Raw genomic sequence first — 21061 nt, 5'->3', positions numbered from 1 at the left:
TATCTATAGGTATGAATTGATAGCTATCATTTTGCTATATGTTTTTTTGTGATGCTACTGGTTTCTTTATTCCACATAATCTTCTGCACTGAGTATATTTTGTGTGTGTGCTTTATTTTCATTTTCATTTCTGTTGCGTTAATGTTTGCTAAGTCTTTCAGTTTTTACCTTTTTTTATTTCTATGTGCAGCTGTATTATTTTTTTTGAGATTGCCTCATAATCTATTAATTTTTTTTCCATTTAAAACAGTCTGTTACTTCATAGCTATTTGGAAGTTCTGTATCTACACTATTCCCTCTTTTAGCTTTGTAGTTGACTTCATTGTAAATTGATATGTCTGGCTCCCTATTTTCAGTCTTGTAGGTTTGTTTCACTTTAAATACTTATATATCTGGATTGAGTTCTGGGTGGTATTGTCATATATGGTAATCTCAGGTTGTTGTCTGCTGTCGTTAGTTCTCAGTCCAAAGAACACCCTTTAGCATTTTTTAAAAGTTGATCTGATCGTTGGAAATTTATTTAATTTCTGTTTATTAGGAAGCATCCTAATTTCACCACTGTATTTGAGGGATAGATTTGCTGGGTATATGATTCTTGATTGGCAGTTTTGTTTCTTTCAGAGTTTTGTATATGTCATCCCATTGCCTTCTTGCCTGCATGGTTTATGCTGAGAAATCAGAGCTTAATCTTACTGGTTCTTCTTTGTGGTGATTTTTAGTTTTTCCCAGGCTGCTCTCAGGATTCTTTCCTTATCTGGTTTTGGGAAGTTTGATTATATGTCTTGGTGATTATCTTTTGGGATCTTTCATATTGGGGTTTGTTCAGCTTCCTGTCTTTCATGATAGAGAATTTTCTTCCAACAATTTTTGGGCAATTTCCTCTGTGCTATTGTCGCTTCCTGTTCTGGAATTCTGTTACCCATTACTTGTTACTCTTCATGGTAACTCAAGCTTCTTCAGATTGTGTTTTCTGATTGGTCTTGTAGCATACTAGTATTGAGATATTTATCTTCAAGCTCACTAATTTGGGCTTCCATTGCTTCACATCCACTCCTCTGCCTTTTCAATATATTGTCCATTTTTGAAACATCAGTATTAATTTTCTGGATTTCTAAATGCAGGTTTTATATTATTTCAAAATTTGCATTTATATATTTTGCCTGATTTTTCTTGTAGCATTTTCCTGAATTCTAAATTTTTTTCTATATTCCTGCTTTTCTTGATCTTTCTGTCAATTCTTTAAAGGGTACCTAAATATCATTCTTTTGATTAGTTTTTCAGTTAGTTCCACTCCCTTTTTTTTCCAAAGAAATACTTTCTGGCTCTGCATCTTGGTCATTTGTTTGAGCCATTCTCTCTTACTACTTCGTGTGAGTTAAAATTGTCTGTTGTCTCCGAGGCATTTGGGGTTGTCATACTTGTATTTAATTGATGATTATATTGTGATGTGTTCTTAAGGTATTGTCAACTGTCTTCTCTGAGTGTGGTTATAGAATTGAAGTGTGTACACTGTTCTCATTTGCTGTTTGTGCACCTCAGTTTAGGCTGGGTTTGGCTGGTGTTAGCAGCTATCTATTGATGATCAGGTGGTATAGAGCTGGTATTGGCTGTTGCCCAGTGGGTGGAACTTCAGAGGGTACACTTGTGGCTGGGCTGTGTGGGTATAGTTTCTGTCTTCTGTCCGGAGGGGGCTGAGAGGGAGAGAAAAATCTTTCCCATATACTCAACACAAGAAAACAAAACAGAATAAACAAAACAAGGAACCAATAGTGAATAGAGAAAATAATTAAGACAAAAAAGAAATAAACACGGGCCCTAAAAGAAAAGAATATCTATAAAGACAAAAGAGGATAGAGAAATGGAATTATTGTGAGCAAAATAAAAGTAAGGGAAAAAAAAAGAGGAACATGTAGAAAAACCAGATAGAATGAAGATGAAAATAGAAAAGAAGTAGAGACTAGTAAAGAAGGATCAAGAGGGAGAAAAAAGAAGAGGGGAAATGAGACACCAAAGAAGGGAATGAAAAGAGAAGAAAGAGGAGCAGAAAGAATAGACAAAAACTAAAGGGGAAAAAACCAAACCCCACAAGAAAAAAGCATTGCAGCTGTTGGACCCAGAGAGGAGAAAGCTCTGGGGGCTCCTGTAAGCCAAGAGCTCATGAAGTGAGTGTGGGAGGGCTATGACGGCAGAGTTCCTGGCCCTAGGTGTAGTCCATGTCAGCCTCGGTGGTGGTATCTATGTTCAGGGCACTTAATCTGGAAGTATTCCGTGGAGGGAGGCCCTTGATGGAGCTCTTTATTTCAGTGTCTGTTAGGATCACCAGGCAGCTAGAGGCAGGGTAGCTGGTTAAATGCTGGTCTGGTGGCTGTGTGGGTTTTATAGGTTCTAAGCCAGGCCCACCTGAATCCAGGCACCAAAACAGTGTACCAAAGCCTTGCAGTCAGCCCCCGCCTCACACTGGCTTGACTCCAAACTCCCAGAGAGCAGACACTGTGCTGGAGGTAGATGAGGGTGGGAGCTGGCCACCCCCTTTGGTCATTAGGGGAGCATGGAAAAAAAAATACCTTTCCTGTCACCTGTATGACTCTGCTCTGCAGGCCATCTTCTGTTGACAGAGTTGCTCACAAGGATCAAGATGGCCTCGTCTGACTGTCTGTTGGGTCACCAGTCAGTCTCCCTCTCTCACCATTCCTGCTCAGCTTCTCCCAGCAAGTACTCAGTCTATTTCTCTAACCTTTCTTCTAAAATTCAGGGCTCCTGGATTTTCATCTGTGTCTGTTTTATTTGTTCTCTCGTGCAGGGTCGCTATGAGTCGGAACCGACTCCACGGCACTCAACAACAACAACAACAACATCATTGTTGTAGAGGGGCCCCGTAGTGCATCTGCCTAGTACACCATCTTACTGGGAGTTCTCAAAATCAGATTTTGCTGCTTTCTAAATACTTAACAACAACAACAGAATGACATCTGGAGAGGGCATGCTTCCTCTATTGTGCCACATAGTAATGGTTCATTTTTGTTTTGTAGAAAAACACCGAGGATTTGCCTTTGTTGAATTTGAGTTGGCAGAGGTAAGACATTTTCCATGTTTCGTATTTGACTATTGTCACCATTGTCACTGGTTATAAAAGGTGCCATTCTCCATTTGTATGGGTTTCTGGACAGGATGACGGCAACCTCAGAGACAGAAAGTGCTGGTTAAAGGAATGGCTGCTAGGGTTGTTTTAAAGTTCGCCCTATCTAGTGAGAATGGAGACAAAGCTGTTCCTGGTATTGCTAATGCCTGTTCCCCATGTATAGTCTCCCTTCACCTGGATGGAAATCCATACTACCAGCTCCCACAGGCAGTCAGTATACAGTCTTTGTTAAATATATTTAATCTAGGTAGGAAGGAGAACTGTCTTATTTCCTATGCTGAGCTGTTGAGTCTTATTTAAACACTAACTCCATAATGAATAAGTTGTGATTATGAACTTATCCCTTAATTTTTTTGACAGGATGCTGCAGCAGCTATCGACAACATGGTATGCCTGAAACTTTTGTGCGTTTTTTTAAAATCCGTTGTTTAGTGCTACGTTATAGTACCAGGGACCCTCATCCAGACTTCAGTTTCTACCATACAGATATCGCTCCTCATTTCACATGAGCATAATTCCCAGCCTCCTATCTTGTCCCTTCTCCCTGACTGTTTGATGTCTGTAGCAGGGATCAGCAAACTATGGTTTGTATTACAACCATCCCACAACCTGTGCACTGTTTTTGTGTTTTGGAATGGTCTGTGAGCTGGGTGTTTTTTAAGGATCTTTTTTTAAAAAAAAGAAAAAAAATGATGAAGGAGAATATATAGCAGGGAACCTGCATGAATATGTGGCAGGGAGACTGCATGTGGCTTGCAAAGACTAAAATATGTACTGTGGAGATTTTTATAGTTTCCTGATTCATAATCTGGGGCAGGTGTGGACTCCTGGTGTGATACTGCAGGATCAGCATTGGACTGCAAACCACAGGGTCAGCAGTTCAAACCCACCAGCTTCAGGGTCGCTATGCGTCGGAACCAACTCATGGCACTTAACAACAACAACAGCAATCTAGGGCGGGAGTCTTGGTGTGGATAAACATTGGACTGTTAACCACAAGATTGGTGATTCGGACCCACCAGCTATTCCTTGGAAACCCAGTGCAGTATCTCTGTGAGTTGGAACTGACTCTATGGCACTTAACAACAACAGTCTAAGGTAGTATCATGCAAATTGGGTGGAAACTGATTGCAAAGTAAAATTGTGAATTTCGCTAAAGAAGTAGAGTTTCATGAAGTTGTGAAAGTGGTGATGGAGAGCTGTTGTAGTTGGATGTGCTCAAAAAAAGCCATTGAAAAGGGAGGCCTCACAGAGTCAGTCTAAAGGACAGCTGAGGGAGACATCTAAGAACATTAATCAGGTGGCTGCTTCTCAAGAAAATGACTTTAAAGACCTTGAGAAATCATTGGGAACATTGTCAAAACCTGATTGCTGCTTTAACGGATTACAATTTTGGTGGTTTAAAACTGAGTAGACTTATTACCTTACAGTTATAGAGACCAGGAATTCAAAATAGGTCTTCGTAGGCTAAGATCGAGGTTGGCATTTTCTTCTGGAGGCTTGAAAGGAGAATCTGCTTCTCTGACTTTCCCAGTGGCTTCTTGTGTCTTTGAAGGGAACAGTGGCTTGTCAAGTCTTTCCCACTTTGCATCAACCTAAAACTAACTTTACTGCAGCCTCTTGCACATTCTCAACTCTGTCCTTAGGATCACTAGGGGTTGCAATTGACTCAGTGGCAACGAGTGTGGTTTTTTGTTATTTCTTCCATAATTAGAGGTCCCTTATGATTACATTGGGCCCAACCAGCTAATCCAGGATAATCGTATTTTAAGGTCAGCCAGATAGCAAAGTTAATTCTTCTGCAGTCTTATTTTCCTCTTGCCATGTACTATAACATAGTCATGGTTTCGGGAGAGTAGGATGTGGATACCTTTTGAGTGTGGTCCTTCAATGTTTTGCCCTCTTTTTTATCTTTATGATCTTCATGACTAAATATGAAATAAGAATATCATTTCATGCTCTCATTCAAATGTTTCTTTAACTGCTAGAAATAAAAGTAGGACCTGATATGTCCTTATTTCTAAGAACAAGGGCATAGCTATAATTTTAGTCTAAATCTTATTAAATAAATTAAGGAATCATATTCTTTAATTTTGTAGTTTACGTGAAAAGGCCTACCACCTTTATAAATTTTTAAAAATGTATTCTGTTTACTTGTCTTTTCCTGGTACAAGTTATTCTTAGGTAATAACTGGTGGTGAAGTTAGTCCTACACTTCACTCCACGTTCTCTGTTAGCTACTCTGTCACCAAAATAACTGTTTGGCTTTTTCACGTGGACTCAGGTACCTGGTAACTGCATTTACACTTAAAATATCTGGAAGCCCTGAACTGAAATCCAAAGATCAGGCCAACGCAAGCCTTCCTGTTGCTGGTAGTAATCAAAGTGGCTCAGAGCTTCTTTGTGGTTTTGTTTTGTGCTTGGCCTGCTGTTATGGGGCACAGAGTCTCATACGTGGAATTAATTATAAATAAAGTAGGTCTCAGGCCTCTCAGAAGTAAGTGACTCTTTTAACTATATGGAGTTTAAGAAGAGAAAATGAATTGTATTTCAATCTTTCAGAATGAATCTGAACTCTTTGGGCGGACAATTCGTGTCAATTTGGCCAAGCCAATGAGAATTAAGGAAGGTTCCTCTAGACCAGGTGAGTGGAGTACCCCAGATCCTCCATCAGGTCCTCCTCCACTTAAGCCTGTGTTGTGTTTTCCTCACCATCTTACTTCCTGCTGTGGTGCTAAGATGGACAGGGTAGAGAGAGGTTTGCATGGAGGAGGGGATGCAGCCACTCCAAGGAGCTAGAGGCGTTACTACCCTGCGGATGCAGACCTAGACTAGCTCCCTCCAGCTGGAGAAAGACCGGGGCTTGGGCATCCCTTTTAGCTTGTCTAAGGCCTACTGTCTTTCATTCACCTCTGCTGAGAGCTGAACTTTAAGGTGGACTTTTTCCAGTGAGAACTTTCTATTCCTTTGGGATTTTCTCTAAGGGGGAATTTCCGACTGTACCTAATAGTATGTTCCATTTTGCTGACCAAAGCTGTGAAAAAATATACAGAGCTACTTAGCAGTTGGCTGATAGCTTGACTTTCTTACCATGTGTTTGATTCTTTCCTTCCAGTTTGGTCCGATGATGACTGGTTGAAGAAGTTTTCGGGGAAGACTCTGGAAGAGAATAAAGAGGAAGAAGGGTCAGGGCCTCCCACAGCAGAAACCCAGGAGGTAAGTTTGAGGACTGTGCTTCCAGAGCAAAGGCTGGTGCTTCCCATCCAGGGAAGCTCTGTCTGGCTATGAATACAAACGTGTCTTTGTAGGGCTTTGTGTGTGCTTGGTATTGATTTTGTGGTCATGTTGAACAAGGGGGAGGGCCTGAGATAAGAAAGGATCATGAGTAATCCTCATCACCATTGTCATCACACTTCTGACCCTTCCTTTTTCCTCAGTGAAGACTTTGGCCAAGACTCATGTCTTCCTATCCTTGCCTTGATTGCAGGAAGGCAGAATCAGGATGAGGCACTTTCTCCTCAGTCTCTGGACAGGTTGAAGGCTCTCCCTGCCTCTGCCCTTTCTCCGGCTTCTCAGTACACCACCTAACCATTGCTTCTCAAGATAATTCAGGGGCTCTTCCTCTTTTGTCCACCTGTGAACAGTGGTATTTCTCTAAGTGCCGTCCTTAGCCCTCAGCTCCTCTCCCTCCACGTTTTCCTCCTGTGGCTCTGCCACCATTGTCTCATGTCTGAGGTTGTCACAGCCACTCATGCAAATGACTTCCTTCTCTCTGTCCTTTGCCCCAGCCTCTCTCTTGAAGTTCACACATTTCTGCCTGCATATATCACCAGGACTGTAAACAAAGCATGTCCCAAATGGTTTTCCCCACTTCCTTTTACTTTGGTATTCCTCTGTGTCCAATCTTGTAGTCATTCAAATCAGAATCCCCACTGTCTTAGACCCCTCATTGTAATTCATAGCTCATGCATTGCTGTATGTTGCTGATTTTCTCTGAAGTTCTCCATTCCTCTTTGTTCCTGCCACTGTTGACTTAGCTTAGGCCCTATCATCTGTCCCTTGAATGATTATAGTAGCTTTCTAACTGACCTGTCTTCCTTTCCTTAGCAGCCGGAGAGTGCTTTCCAAACCACAGGTCCTATTTAGTCACTCTCCTCAGATATTCCAGGGGCTCTCTGCAGCTATAGTATTGAGTTCACCTCTAACAAAGGGGGCAGAAGGGTTCTCCATGTTCTGACCCCTGCCCGTCTCACCACGTATCATCCCAGTTTACACTCTGGAAATCAGAGTTCATAGATCCCTAGATATCTCATTGTTTTTGCATAAGCAGTTCCTCAGCCTAAAATGCCCTTTTCACCTGATTTTACATGACTAACTCCTGCTCATTTCTCAAAGCTCAGTTACCTTCTTCTCCAGAAAACCATTCTGAATCCTCCAAATAAGTGAGATGAGTGTAATATCTGTTTGATGCTACAGACTGTTTTCTGGTTGCATTACAAATATTTCATCTTAATTACAAGGAACCATGGTAGTGTAGTGGATTACAAGCTGGGCTGCTAACCACAAAGTCAGTAGTTGGAATTTACCAGTTGCTCTGCAGAAGAAAGATGAGACTTTCTGCTCCTGTAAAAATTTACAGCCTCAGCAACCTTATATAGGGTCATTATGAGTCAGAACCAACTCCACAGCACACAACCACCAGTGATGCAGACCGTGCAAGACTAGTCAGAGGTTCGAGGCCCTCTAGGGCCGAGTGTAACAAATGAGGCCACTGGCAGTTAATGGCAAATTGCTTTCATATTAATATTCAGGTATATATATTAAATTAATACACTGGAGCCTTTGACAATCCACAGATAAATGTGATATTTTCCTAAAGCTGAGACTAAAGGTTGTAAGGTTAAGCCTTTCTCCAAAGGATTAACTAAAAATATCTTAGCTACTTCACAGTTCTTTGTTCCATAGACAAAGAACCCATCCTCCCTAATCCTTTTCCAGGTGCAGCCCATTCACCTGGGCGTCTGGAGTCCTCCTGCAGACCTGGCTCAGGAAGCCGAAGCAGCAGGACTCCGCCCAAGCTTTTGTCTTTATCTCTCACCTTCCCCCAGCTGAGCTCAGGGGCTATAGATATGTTTATTGAGCCTGAGAATCCAAGTTGCTAGCCTGGGATTCGAACCACGAAGTAGGATGTAAAGTTACCTGGATGTCTGGAAAAGTACTGATGTTAGCTGTACCTTGCCTAAGTCCCTCCCAGCTTGATGTGAAGCTCCTCCCCTGAATAAAGCAGAGGCCCGGGCCTCCCCAGGTGTGCATTACTGGTTGGCAGGCATGGAGTAAAGTTGGCAGTGCATTGCTGGTTGGCAGGCATGGAGTAAAGATGGCAGTGCATTACTGGCTGGAAGGCATGCGGTAAAGATTGCAGGGCAGTGAGTTGCTGCCTGCAGAGGCCACGATGCCTGTACTCCCAGGCCTGCCCACCAGTGATGTATCCACCCTGGCTTTGGGGTGCCTCTTTGTCTCTCTCTTTGTCTCTTTCTGTGTATTCTTGATATATATGAATCACCGTCAGGTATCCTCTCCTAGTGAACCGAACCCCAATGTCGAGGCGGGTCCCCGACGCACTGTCAATCCTAATTATAATCCTTTGAGTTAAGTACTGTTGTTAGCTCCATTTCCAGTGGAGGATATTAGACCACAATGAGATTAATAACTTGTCCAGCATTACACACTTAGTAAGTAGTGGCGATGAGATTTGAAGCAAGGCTGTATACATACTCCAGGGTCTGAGTTGTCTTTCCCATTTGTGACCGTCCCTTCCCCACTAGACAGCCAAGTCCTTAAGGGCGCAGGCCATTCTACTTCTTATCGAACTCTTTACTTGGCTTGACAGGCTCAGTGTATTAGTATGTTGAACTATTATTTCAGGCTACAAAGAGGTCCAGGACAAGTAAGTGGGAGGATTGGTATTGAGTATTCTATTCATTCTCTGACTAGCCTTGTCCACTTAAAGCATAAAACCAGGCTTCTCCTTTGTCTTCTGAGCATTGACACCCTCCATGCTTCCATTGTGACCAAGTTGTGAGCATGCAGGGTTAAACAGAGAGGAAGTGGTTTACTGGGGCTTGCTGGGTGGATTGGACTAGGGTTTCAAAGTTGTGGGCCAGAAACACTTTCTGTGATTTCAGGACAGGGGGAAGTAAGGTGTCTAAGGTGCACTTGAAGAGACTACATGCCTATGGGGGATAGGGCTCATATTTGATGGTCGTGAAGTCTTCTGTCACTAGATGTCCAGTTAGGTGCATTGGCTGTGTCCCCTGTTTTCTCCAGCCCCGTCAGGGACCAAGATCCTCCCTGTCAGCACCTTCCCGTGCCTCTTCACAGAGAGGAATCCCAGCGTGTTCACTTGTGTTCTGGATGTATGTTCAGAAGAATTGGGAAGGCAGAGTGCTCTTAATAACTTAGTAAGTTCTTATGCACCTAGGGAGAGCCCACAGCAAAAAAGGCCCGGTCAAATCCTCAGGTGTACATGGACATTAAGATTGGAAACAAACCAGCTGGCCGCATCCAGATGCTCCTGCGTTCTGACGTCGTTCCCATGACAGTAGGTGAGTAAGATCCTGGGTCAGGATGGCCGGTGGTAAGCAGGCTGAGGAGGAAGGTACGAATGCTGGGCCCTTGACACTATTTCTTCCTGAATCCATTTCAGCCACCTCAGATCTCAGCATCTAGTAACGTGGAGGCAGAGCAGGCAGTGTTGGAGTTCTAGAACCACTAGAAAGAGTAAGCAATTGAAAATTACCTTTTGGGTTGACTTTCTTTTCTTTTTTCTGGTACTATAAAAATTTTGGTGTATTTTCAAACTTAGAGGAAAACTATGAGAGTAGTATGTTGTTGTTGTTACGTGCCGTCGAGTCGGTTCCGACCCATAGCGACCCTGTACAGGGTTTCCGAGGGTATAAATCCTCACGGGAGTAGAAAGCCTCATCTTTCTCCCGCGGAGCAGCTGGTCGTTTCGAACCGCTGACCTTTAGGTTCGCAGCCCGATTCGTAACCACTACGCTACCAGAGCTCCTTATGAGAGTAGTATAAGGGTCACATATATATCCTTTACTTATTTACTCATTGACCCGTTGCCATCATGCTGTCAATCTCTTTATACACATCTGTCTATATATAGGTTTGTGTGCATAGATACATATATACACATACATACACATCTGTCTGTGTTTATGTTTGTGTGCATATATACAAGTTTGTGTACTTACACACTTTTTTCTTGTAGATATATATGCACAATCATTTGCCATTTCAACATCTTCACATATACAGTTCAGTGACATTAATCACATTTATCATGTTCAACCATAACCCATACTCTTTCTCCTGTTTTTTCATCATGTTTAGATAGAAGATCAGTGTCACGTAAGTATGGTATTCGCCCCTCAGTAACCACAGATGAGCTTTGGTGTCTATACACCTGTCTGTTCTGGGCATTTTGTATCAATGGGATCACACAATACTTGCCTATTCTGACTTATTTTACTCAGCAGATTGTTGTCATGGCTCTTCCACATTATAGCAAGCATCAGGACTTCATTTTTCTCTTTGTCTGAATAGTCAGCCATTGAAAACCCTGTGGATCACACCAGTCTCATCTACAGCTGATCATGGGGATGGCACAGGACTGGGCCTTTTGTTTTGTTGTGCTTGGGGTCCCCATGAGTCGGACTGGCTTCACGGCAGCTAACAACAGTTTATACATTAAGTTTTAATTGTACCATTTGAAAGGCAGTTGAAGACATTATTCTCCTTTACTCCTAAATACTTCAGTTATGTTTCCTAACAGCAAGACTATTTCTTTACAACTATCAAAATTAGAAAACTTAGCATTGATAAGTTGGGGCCATATGCACATTTCACCAGTTGTCCCAGTATTACCCTTTATTATAATAATTTTCGCAATTTTTTCCCCATAGGATTCACGCATTGCATTGAGTTATAGGGTCTCTTTACTTTTATCTGTAATTGTTACTCAGCTTCTTATTGTCTTGATGCTGACGTTTTTGAAGAGGGCAGCCCAGTTCATTTTAAGATTGCCCTTCCATATGGACTTACCTGGTGATTTTGCATGGTTAAGCTTAGGTTATGTGTTTTGGCAGGAATACCAGTTTTTCCTTATATTGATTAATGAAGCACATGATCTCTGGTTCATGTCTAATGTTAACTTTGATCATTTTGTTAAGAAGGTGTCTCCAGTAGAATATTAACTATTTTTAAGATTATAAATTGAAGGCTAAATTTTTCTCCCATTGAAGGCTAAATTTTTCTCCACTGTCTAGAATCCGTCTCCCAGAGGTAACTACTGACAGTTATGTGATTTTCCTGTTCTCATAAATGTTCATGCTTATCTTTCTTGCTCATAATCTTTCTGTTTCTTTGTTTCAGGCTAGTGTTTTTCTTTTTGTATTGTCATCTCTTTTTTTTTATATATATATAGTGTGTTGTGTTTTCCGTGAACGTTTACACAGCAAGTTGAGTTTCCATTTGACAATTTCCGCACAAGTCATTCCATAACGTTAGTCAATGAAGCTTTTTAAAGAATGTTATCAGAATTATTTGCACATAGTTTAAAGAATAATAGTTCTCTTAAGTTTGTTACGGAACATGCTGTTCTTCTCCCAGCGTCATCATTTTTTCCTGCCTTGCCTGAGGCAACATTCATTTTATTTAGCTGATTATTTTGTTATTGCCATATTTCAAAAATACGCATGCGTTACTACTACTTGTTTTTTATTTTTGTTTTGAGTTTGAGTGTGTTTTGCATAAATTTCTGTAGGAAATAGATTCATGGGGCTTTTCCTACAAGAAATTAATTGAGTGATCTCAGAAATAACACAAGAGACTAGAGGAAGCAAGATTGGGAAGAGAAAGTCATGTCTGGATGGTGTACAACAGGCATGGTGGATCACAGCTTCATGTGCTGACTACACACCTCTTGTGCTGTCCCATGGGGAGCTCGGGAGCTTGGATGGCCCTTCAGTGTTGTCCTGAATTGAGGCATGGACCAGCCACTGAACTTAGGCTGTCTCCCAGGAGGAGTGTAGCCTTGGGTGAGGCAGTCCTAATGCAGGGCTCAGCTAGGAGCTGGCAGTAGCCAGCATGCCTGGAAGCTGAAGGAGTGAGGGTCTGGGTCTTGAAGGGCATCTAAATGGCTTACCACAGCATCCACTACAGCCCTCTCCTTAGGTCAGTCGACTCACTTGCTTCATCTAGTAAGTTCACTTCACCTGAAAATAGCTCTTCTAGGACTCTGCTTAGGGGGCTCTTTGTTGTTGTTGTTAAGTGCTGTGGAGGCAGTTTCAACTCATAGCAACCCTGTATAGGGTTTCCAAGGCAGCAGATCTTTACGGGACCAAATCTTTGCCCCGTGTTAGTCTTGTTATCTGTATATATTTATGGAGGAAACTACAGCCTACATTACTGCTGTTGGTCTCAGAACCATCTCTTCTCTAGTACCTGTTTGTACTTCCTCTCACCCTCAGCTGGTTCTGCTGATCGCAGTGACTTACTGGTGGAGCAGCATAAACCTTTGTCTGAGGGGCCGTGAGCTCCTGTTCATTGGGCCTTTCTCAGGTCTTGGCTGCTGTGCTTCTGTGACAGGAGAGGACCTATAGTTGCCCCAGTGGATCCTCTGGGTACCAAACACATTCAGACCGACCTGATGGTGGTGATCTAGGTCATTTCCCTCAACAGAGATGAAAGCTCATTTTTTTACCTGCTTGTCCCTTGGTACAAGAAACCTGAAGTGATCAATCAGCATCTAACATTTGATAAGATTTGGGTTGTCTTTATTGGTGAAAGCGTACCCTCTAGGAGCCAGGACCTCTAGGCTCACCAAGCCTTAAGTTGTGGGAATGGAAGTAGAAATGGTAAGCAGCGCCACTCTAGCATTTTGTAGTTTCTGCCCGCCCCCCCAGGACACAGCATTGTAATGGTCACTGGCTGAGTGCGTATACTGTGTCCTTCTTCACGGGATGCCATTTCTAAGCTGCTGCCTCAGGTGCACCTTCAAAGGCCTTGTCCACCTCTGTGTCATGTCTGGATGGTGTACAACAGGAGTGGTGCTGGCTGCACACCTCTTTTGTTGTAAAATGGGTTCATTGATTTGATGTCATGTTATACAGGCTCCTGTGTCATTTGATCAAACTTTTGGATAATGATGCTAATTTAAGTTCTGTAGACAGTGCATTGTACATCTACAAAGGTTAAGTGAAAAAGTATTGCTACAATGTCTTATTCATACATGCACAGGTTTATTCCAAACATGTGTTTAAACATGTCCCTGCAATCCGTGGGTATGGACAAGTTCTTTCAGTAATACTTTTGTCTTCATCTCCCTAGGGTGCCTTCAAAAAATATATATAGGTCCACTTTTTTGAGACTTCGGGCAAGGTGGTGGACTAGGCAGATATACTACACAGATCCTTTTCAACAAAGAGTCTTCTTGTTAAGTGCTGTTGAGTCAGTTCCAACTCATAGGGACCCTGGATAGGGTTTCCAGGGAGCAGTTGGTAGGTTTGAACTGCCAACTTTGTGGTTCGAAGTCCAGTGCTGATCCTACAGTGCTACACCAGGAGTTTACAACAAAGATACAGGAGACCAAATGAAACAGACACATGAAAATTCGGGAACCCTGAACTTCGGAGAAGTTAGAGAAGTAGATTGAGTGCTTGCTGGGAGGAGAAGCTGAGCAGGGATGGCGAGAGATGGAGACTGGCAAATGGTTGGCCAGACATGATGTGACCATCTTGTGAGCAACTTTGTCGACAGAAGGTGGCTTGGCAGAGCAGATTCATACAGGCAATTAGAAAGGTGTGATTCCTTCTTTTTTCCCCACGCTCCCCTGGTGAACAGAGGGGTGACCAGCTCCCACCCTCATCCATCACCAGCTCAGACCCTGCTCTCTGGGAGTCCAGAGTCACATGACACAAGATCCTGCAGTGTAAATTTGGTGTCTGGATTCAGTTGGACTTGGCTCCAGACCTACAGAACCCACAGAGCCACCAGACCAGTATTTAACCAGTCACCCTGCCCTCAGCTGCTTTATGGTCCTAACCGGAACTGAAAACAGCTCCATCAAGGGCTTCCATGAACTACTTCCTGATTGAGTGCCCTGAGGACAATAAGAACTTTGCTGTCGCATTCCTCCTACACCCACCTTGTGAGCTCCATGGCTTGCAGGAGCCGCCCAGAGTTTTCTCCTCTCCAGGTCCAACAACTGCACTATTTTTTGTTTTATTGCTTTGGCTTGTTTATTATTTCTCCTTGAATTTTGTCCTTTTTTTCTCCACTTTTGTTTTTCCTTCTTTTCTTCTATTTCTCATTTCCCGTCTTCATCTCCCCCTACCCACCTTACAGGACAGAGTGACTGTGCCCTTACACTGTGTAGCTCCACGTATGGCCAAGAATAGGCAGCAGGCAACGCCAGCCAACCCATCCTAAACTGAGCTGCAGGAACAAGAATAGATCCATTCTCTCACTACATCCACTGGAGACAGTTAGTAAGAACCTGAGAGAAAATCAACATACAATCAATTCAATGCAAATATGACAACCCCATAGTGCCCTGGAGAAAACAGACTATTTTAGCTCACACAAAAAACAAGAGAGAATGGCTCAAACAACCAACCAAGATAGCCAGAAAACATTTTTGAGGAAGAAAAGGTAATGGAAATAACTGAAAAAGAATGATATTTAGATACCTTCAAAGGATTGACAGAAAGATTGAGGAAAGCAAGAAGAACAGTGAAAAAACGAAGAGTTCCGGAAACACTACAGAACAAACAGACAAACTAAATGTAAATTTTGAAGCAATACAAAACCTGCAATTAGAAATTCAGAAGATTAATATTACAATTTCAGAAATAAACAATACATTGAAAGGGAAGAGTTGTATATTTGTACCAATGAAAGCCTGAGTTACTGATCCTGAAAATAAATCTCTCAATACTAGTATGCTAGAAGAAAAATGGTGTTGGAGGAGAATATTAAAAGTACCATGGAGTCCTGGTGTAGCATTGTTGATTAATGACTGCAAAGTTAGCTCAAACTGCAAGACTGGTAGTTCAGGTTCTCCAACTGCTCCTTGGAAATCCTGTACAGGGTCACAATGGGTCGGAACCAACTTGATGGCATTTAAAAACAATGGACCACAAAAAGAACAAACAAATCTATATTGGAAGTACAGCCAGGATGCTGTCTGAAAACCAGGGTGGCCAGACTTTGTCTCCCATCCTTTGGACATAGTATTGAGAGGAACTAATCCCTGGAGAAGGACATCATGCTTGGTAAAGTGGAAGGTTTGCAAAAAAGAAGAGGACCTCCAATGAGATGGATTGTCATGGTAGCAGCAGCAGTCGACCATAGCAACAATTATGAGGTTGGCACAGAACCAGGCAGTGTTTCCTTCTGTTGTGCATAAGGTTGCTATGACTCAGTACCAGCTCAATGATATTAACAAGAACAGGAAGAAATATCAGAAAAATAATGAAAAATTAGAAGAAAGACTAAGAGTTATGTGGCACACCATGAAGAGGAATAACTTAGAGGAGACCAGAATTCCAGAACAAGAAGAGAATAAAAAGCACAGAGATAATTGTCCAAGAGTTTTTGGAAGAAAACATCTCTAACATTACGAAAGACAAGAAGCTGAACAAACCCCCAACAGGATAGATCCCAAAAGAAAATCACCAAGACATATTGTAATCAGACTTTCCAAAGTCAAAGACAAGGAAAGAATGCTGAGAGCAGTTCATGAAAAACAAAATGTTACCTACAAAGGAGAGCCAGTAAGACGAAGCTCTGATTTCTCAGCAGAAATCATGCAGGCAAAAAGACAGTAGAATGACATACAAATTCTGAAAGAAAAAAATCACCAACCAAAAATCATATACCCAGCAAAACTGTCCCTAAAATAACAGTGGCAAAATTAGGATGTTTCTGATAAAGAGAAATTAAAAGAATTTGTAGTGACCGACCAACTTTACCAAAAATGCTAAAGGGTTTTCTTTGGCCTGAGAAACAACAATAACAGACAACCTGAGAGGACCATACATGACACCACCCAGAACTCAGTTCAGATAAAGAAGTATTTAAAGTCAAACAAACCTAGAAGACTGAAAATAGAGAACCAGCGGTATCAATTTATAATGTCAACTACAAAGTAAAAAGAGGGAATAGTGTAGATAAAAAATTTTCAAATGGCTAGGAAGTCAAGTAGATTTCAAGATAAAACAGACCATTTTAAATTGGGGGAGGAAAATTAATAAATTACAGGGTAACACCAAAGAAAATTAATGTACCTGCACATCTAAATAACAACAAAAAAAGGAAAATCAGATTTAATAAACAATATAGCACAGTAGGCTTGATGGCTCTTAGTAGCACAACAGAGATGAAAATGAAAAGAAAACTCACAAACAAAATGAGCTCAGCATAGAGAACCTGTGGAACAAAGAAACCAGCACCACCACACACACACACACACAGAAAAATGACAGCAGTCAATTCATGCCTATAGATTATTACACTGAATGTAAATGGATTAAATGCATCAGTCAAGAAACAGCAGACTGGATAGGAAAACAGGATCCTTCAATATGCTGCCTATAAGATATCAAAAGGATAGAGACAGCCTAGATACCCATCAGCAGAAGAATGGTTAAACTTTGGTACATACACACAATGGAATACTACACAACATTGAAGAATACCAATGAGTCTTCGAAGCTCCTCGTGGCATGGATGAACCTGGAGGACATTGTTCTGAGTAGAATTGGTTGATCATGAAGGACAAATACTGTGTTTGACTAGTGTTGTGAAAGGTTAAGAAAAGGTTTTACTAAAGGAAACAGTCTGATATTTAGGAGGTGGGGAAGACGGAAAATTATTCATGGGCTAGATGATGGACACGTGTTAACATGCGTCACAGAGCAGGTAATATACAACAAGTGGGAAGTTAGCAGAGGAAAGGTGAGACACGGAGGAATACAGTAATTAAAGTAATTAGAGGTAAATACTGCTAACTGTTGGTGCACAGTGGGGCTTGCAATCATTGTAATGAAGCAAAGAATGATTTGTTGAATATAAAACTTAACAACTTGCTCTACAAACCTTCACTCTATTCACAATAAAAAGTTGGGGGGGTGGTTTTTTGTTTTTTCTCAAAAAAAGGTCCAATTAAAATAGTGGCTTCTGCTGAGCCACTTAAATTCAAGGCAGTTCAGAAAGTTATGGTGACTGGGGATTTCAAAGGGTTCATCGTGATGGATTTTCTTGAAGGATACAAGGTGATCACAGGAGTTTATTAGGAAGAAGTTTAAGAAAAAGGAAAACCGCATTGAGGACATGAAGGTTAGGAAAGTTGGGCCAAGGAATTTTTTTTCCCATGACAACACTGCGTTTGCTCATTCTTTGAGGGTAGTGAGGGCTGTCCTACAAGAATTTCATTGGGTAACATTACCCCAGCCACCCTACAGCCTTGATCTTACCCATTCAGACTTCTTTTTGTCATTGAAACTCAAGGAACAATGAAAATAAACACAATTGGAGTCCCTGAAGGAAGGCAAAACTGCTTTTTTGATGTGGCTTCAGTCAAGGAGTGAAGAATTCTTTGGAGAAGGTTTAAGAGAACTGGAAACACCATCTTCGGAAGCTATTTAGACAGGAGATACGTTGAGAAGGAATTCACATTTTGATATTTTTGTTGAATAAAGGTTTGATTCTATGGGTTTGTAACAATACTTTTTGACTTACCCCTTGTTATTTTAGGTAGCATTTGGTTATGTTCTCTTCTTTCTTCCCCTTTGTTTTGTGTGAATAATTTGTATCTTAGTGTGGACTCGTGTATCTTATTTATTCAGTGTGTTATAATCCACTATAATCTTTCAGTGATCATTTGCTCAGGTTGTTTTAGGCTTGGCTATCATTGGGAGCTCCATCAAGCTTGCTCCTGTATCCATTTGACGTTCCCAGTCCTGGTGTGGTGCTGTGGGTTAGTGAACTGGACTATAAAGTTGGTTTGAACCACAAGGTTGGCGGATCAAGCTCACCAGTCGCTCCTTGGAAACCCTACATGGAGTCACTATGGGCCAGAAGTGACTCAACAGTATTTAAAAAAAAAAAAAAATTTTGCTTTTGAGCATTTCCTAAATTTGTGATGCAGTAAGTATGCTGATGCAGGAAGGAGTGTCTTGTACTTACTTGCCTTGTTCTGACTCTGGAATCAGCCATTTCTCCAAGTAGCCTCTGTTCCTTTGTATAGGGTGTTAGAGGAGCAGCTTGGGGGTAGGAAGTAAAATGAGAAATTAAGGTGTGTCTGCTGGGCTGTCACAATGTATGTGTGTGTATTTACATTTATTTTTTTCAAAGTAGGATTTCCTGCTAATAATATTAACTCCAGTCTGATACCATAGGGCTGTCCCTTGCCGTCTCTTTGCTGTGTTTGTTTCACTTCCCCATTGTGAGAGTTGTGGTTCCAAAGAACATCAGTATATGAGAGGGAAAATATACTGTGGGAAAAATTGTAATTAAAATAATGGAATTTCTTTTCATGAACTTTTTGAAGCCAGCCACCTTGTGTTTACTTATTTTGCTCAGTCCATAATACATAAGGAGTCCTGGTGTAGCACAGTGGGCTAATGCTTCAGACTGCAAAGTCATTTGAACTGCAATGGTGGTGGTTCAAGCTCACCAGCTGCTTCTTGGAAAACCTTACACAGGATTGCTATGGGTTGGAATCAACTCAACGGCACTTAACAACAACAACGTTCGCAAGACTCATCCATGTTGGGACATCCATCAGAATTTCATTTCATGCAAATGTTTTTTCTTTTTATATAGTTTTCTTTTCATCTGTTTTTTTTGTTTTGTTTTTAGTTTTGTTCAGAATTTAAGTAATAAGTAGAGTTATCTTCTTACACCCAGGCTATAGAGGACTCCAATTCACTCTGTCTTCTAGTCTTTAAAATATTTTACATTTGGATCTATGATCCATTTGGAGTTTATTTTTGCTGTGGGGGCTGAGGTGTGATACAATTTGATCTTTTTTTGGAATGTTTATTCATTTGTTCCAACACCATTTTGTAAAATAAACTCATCTTTTCTCCAGTGGTTTAAGATGCTGACCTTTATGTGATATTTAATTTCCATACCTACCTGGGTCTTTTTCTGGACTTCCTATTCTGTCCTGTGGTCCACTCAGTCTACTCGTGTGGCAAAGCCACCCTTCAACATTTAACTTAAATTACAGTTGGATGTATATTTTTAGATTCTGAGAGCTGAAGTTTAACTCTCTAGTTAGGTGTTTTTTAACCTGAGTGCCTCTGTCTTTCTCCACCCAGAGAACTTCCGCTGCCTGTGCACCCATGAGAAGGGCTTTGGTTTCAAGGGAAGCAGCTTCCACCGCATCATCCCCCAGTTCATGTGCCAGGGTGGTGATTTCACGAACCACAACGGCACCGGGGGCAAGTCCATCTATGGGAAGAAGTTTGATGACGAAAACTTTATCCTCAAACACACAGGACCAGGTAGGACCTGGTTGGTGTCTGGTGCTGATGAAGGCTGGGCTAGGACTGGTGGAGGACGTGATGACGATGCGGTTCTGAGGAGTCACAGCCAGTGAGCATGTGGAAAGGGAGGGGTCAGCCTGGCTGGAGCAGAGGAAGCTCAGGGCTTATAAAAGTCTTTAGGTCTCCTATTATGGCAAGGGGAAGGAGCATAGATGCCTGCTGCTGGTCCCACAGTGGTGTGTTGATATTGTTTTTGTAGCTTTTTGTTTTACATAACTTCTGACTTACAGAAAAATTACAAGAATTATATGAGGAGCCCTGTAAGTTTTTTTATAAGCCTTCCACACAAATTCACTAGTTGTTTGCATCTGTGACCATTATTCTCTGTTTCTTCTGTATTTCTCCTTTTTTTATATATATATTTGTAGTAAACCTATTTTTTTGGTCATTTGAGAAGCAGATGGAGACCTCGTGTACCTTCCCCACTGACTACTTTAATGTCTGTGTCCTAAGAACAAGGACACTTTTCTCATATTGCCACAGTCCTAAGGATCAAAGTCAGCAGATTAACACTCACCCTGTGCCGAGCTCCAGTCTGCAGTGTCTATTTAGATGTCACCGTTTGTCTCGGAGGCATGTGCTGTCTGTCCAGTCACAGGTCGACTGTCCACCTGTGCCTTGCTCACATCCCAGGATCCACCACTGAAGCACTCCTGTGCCTTCAGGCCCCATTCCTCTCTCCACCTCTCTACCACTGGGAGTAAAACTCACACCTGTGCTCACTGGTCCCTTTGAGGTGAGAACACAGATGTTCAGGGCCCAGCATCCTACCCTATTTCTACAGTGAATTTCCTTCCACATCTAAAAGGAAATGCCACTCCTCTTTGTTCCTCAGACCTCTGGCATGGTCCACACACACTCTCACTCAGTTCATTGTCTCACTTATTTCACTGAACAATAACCCTGGGTCCATCCCCTCTGTCTCCTGAAACCTCCATTTTCCCCTTTGCATTGACTCAGTTGCTCTCATCAGTGGGTACGTATGATGCAACATTGTTGTTGTTACGTGCTATGGGTTTCCAAGCAGCTGCTGGTGGGTTTAAACTACTGACCTTGTGGTTCTCAGTCCAGTGCTGATCCTCCAGTGCCACAGCATTCATTACCAGTCTTTCAAACAAGTAAAGTAACTCTTCCTTGACCTGCTGCACCCCCGCCTCCAGCTGCCATTCCAATTCTCCAGCCCCTTTTTGGCAGAAGTGCTCAAAAGAGTGTGGAGGCTAATTGCCTCCAGTGATAGTTTCTTCTCTGCCCCAGCTCAGCGCGTGGTTATTCAAGGTCCTGGGAGCCTGCATCT

The 21061-nt window shown here is 41.9% G+C and overlaps 1 protein-coding gene across 2 annotated transcripts in view; it reads left to right on the top strand.

Moving 5' to 3' along the window:
• Positions 1 to 21061, top strand: part of PPIE (peptidylprolyl isomerase E (cyclophilin E)) — a 42905-nt gene that overhangs the window by 4698 nt on the left and 17146 nt on the right. For both annotated transcript variants that reach the window (XM_006867572.1, XM_006867571.1), the window contains exons 3-8: positions 3030 to 3073; positions 3500 to 3526; positions 5702 to 5783; positions 6255 to 6355; positions 9621 to 9744; positions 19540 to 19725. In XM_006867572.1, coding sequence (XP_006867634.1) covers positions 3030 to 3073; positions 3500 to 3526; positions 5702 to 5783; positions 6255 to 6355; positions 9621 to 9744; positions 19540 to 19725 — 564 coding nt within the window. The remainder of the gene's footprint in view (positions 1 to 3029; positions 3074 to 3499; positions 3527 to 5701; positions 5784 to 6254; positions 6356 to 9620; positions 9745 to 19539; positions 19726 to 21061) is intronic.

Source organism: Chrysochloris asiatica, unplaced genomic scaffold (genome assembly GCF_000296735.1).
Source record: "Chrysochloris asiatica unplaced genomic scaffold, ChrAsi1.0 scaffold00106, whole genome shotgun sequence".
In the NCBI taxonomy this organism is placed as follows: Eukaryota; Metazoa; Chordata; class Mammalia; order Afrosoricida; family Chrysochloridae; genus Chrysochloris; species Chrysochloris asiatica.
The sequence above is the reverse complement of the archived record's forward strand: the minus strand, read 5'-3'. Positions and strand labels throughout refer to the sequence as shown.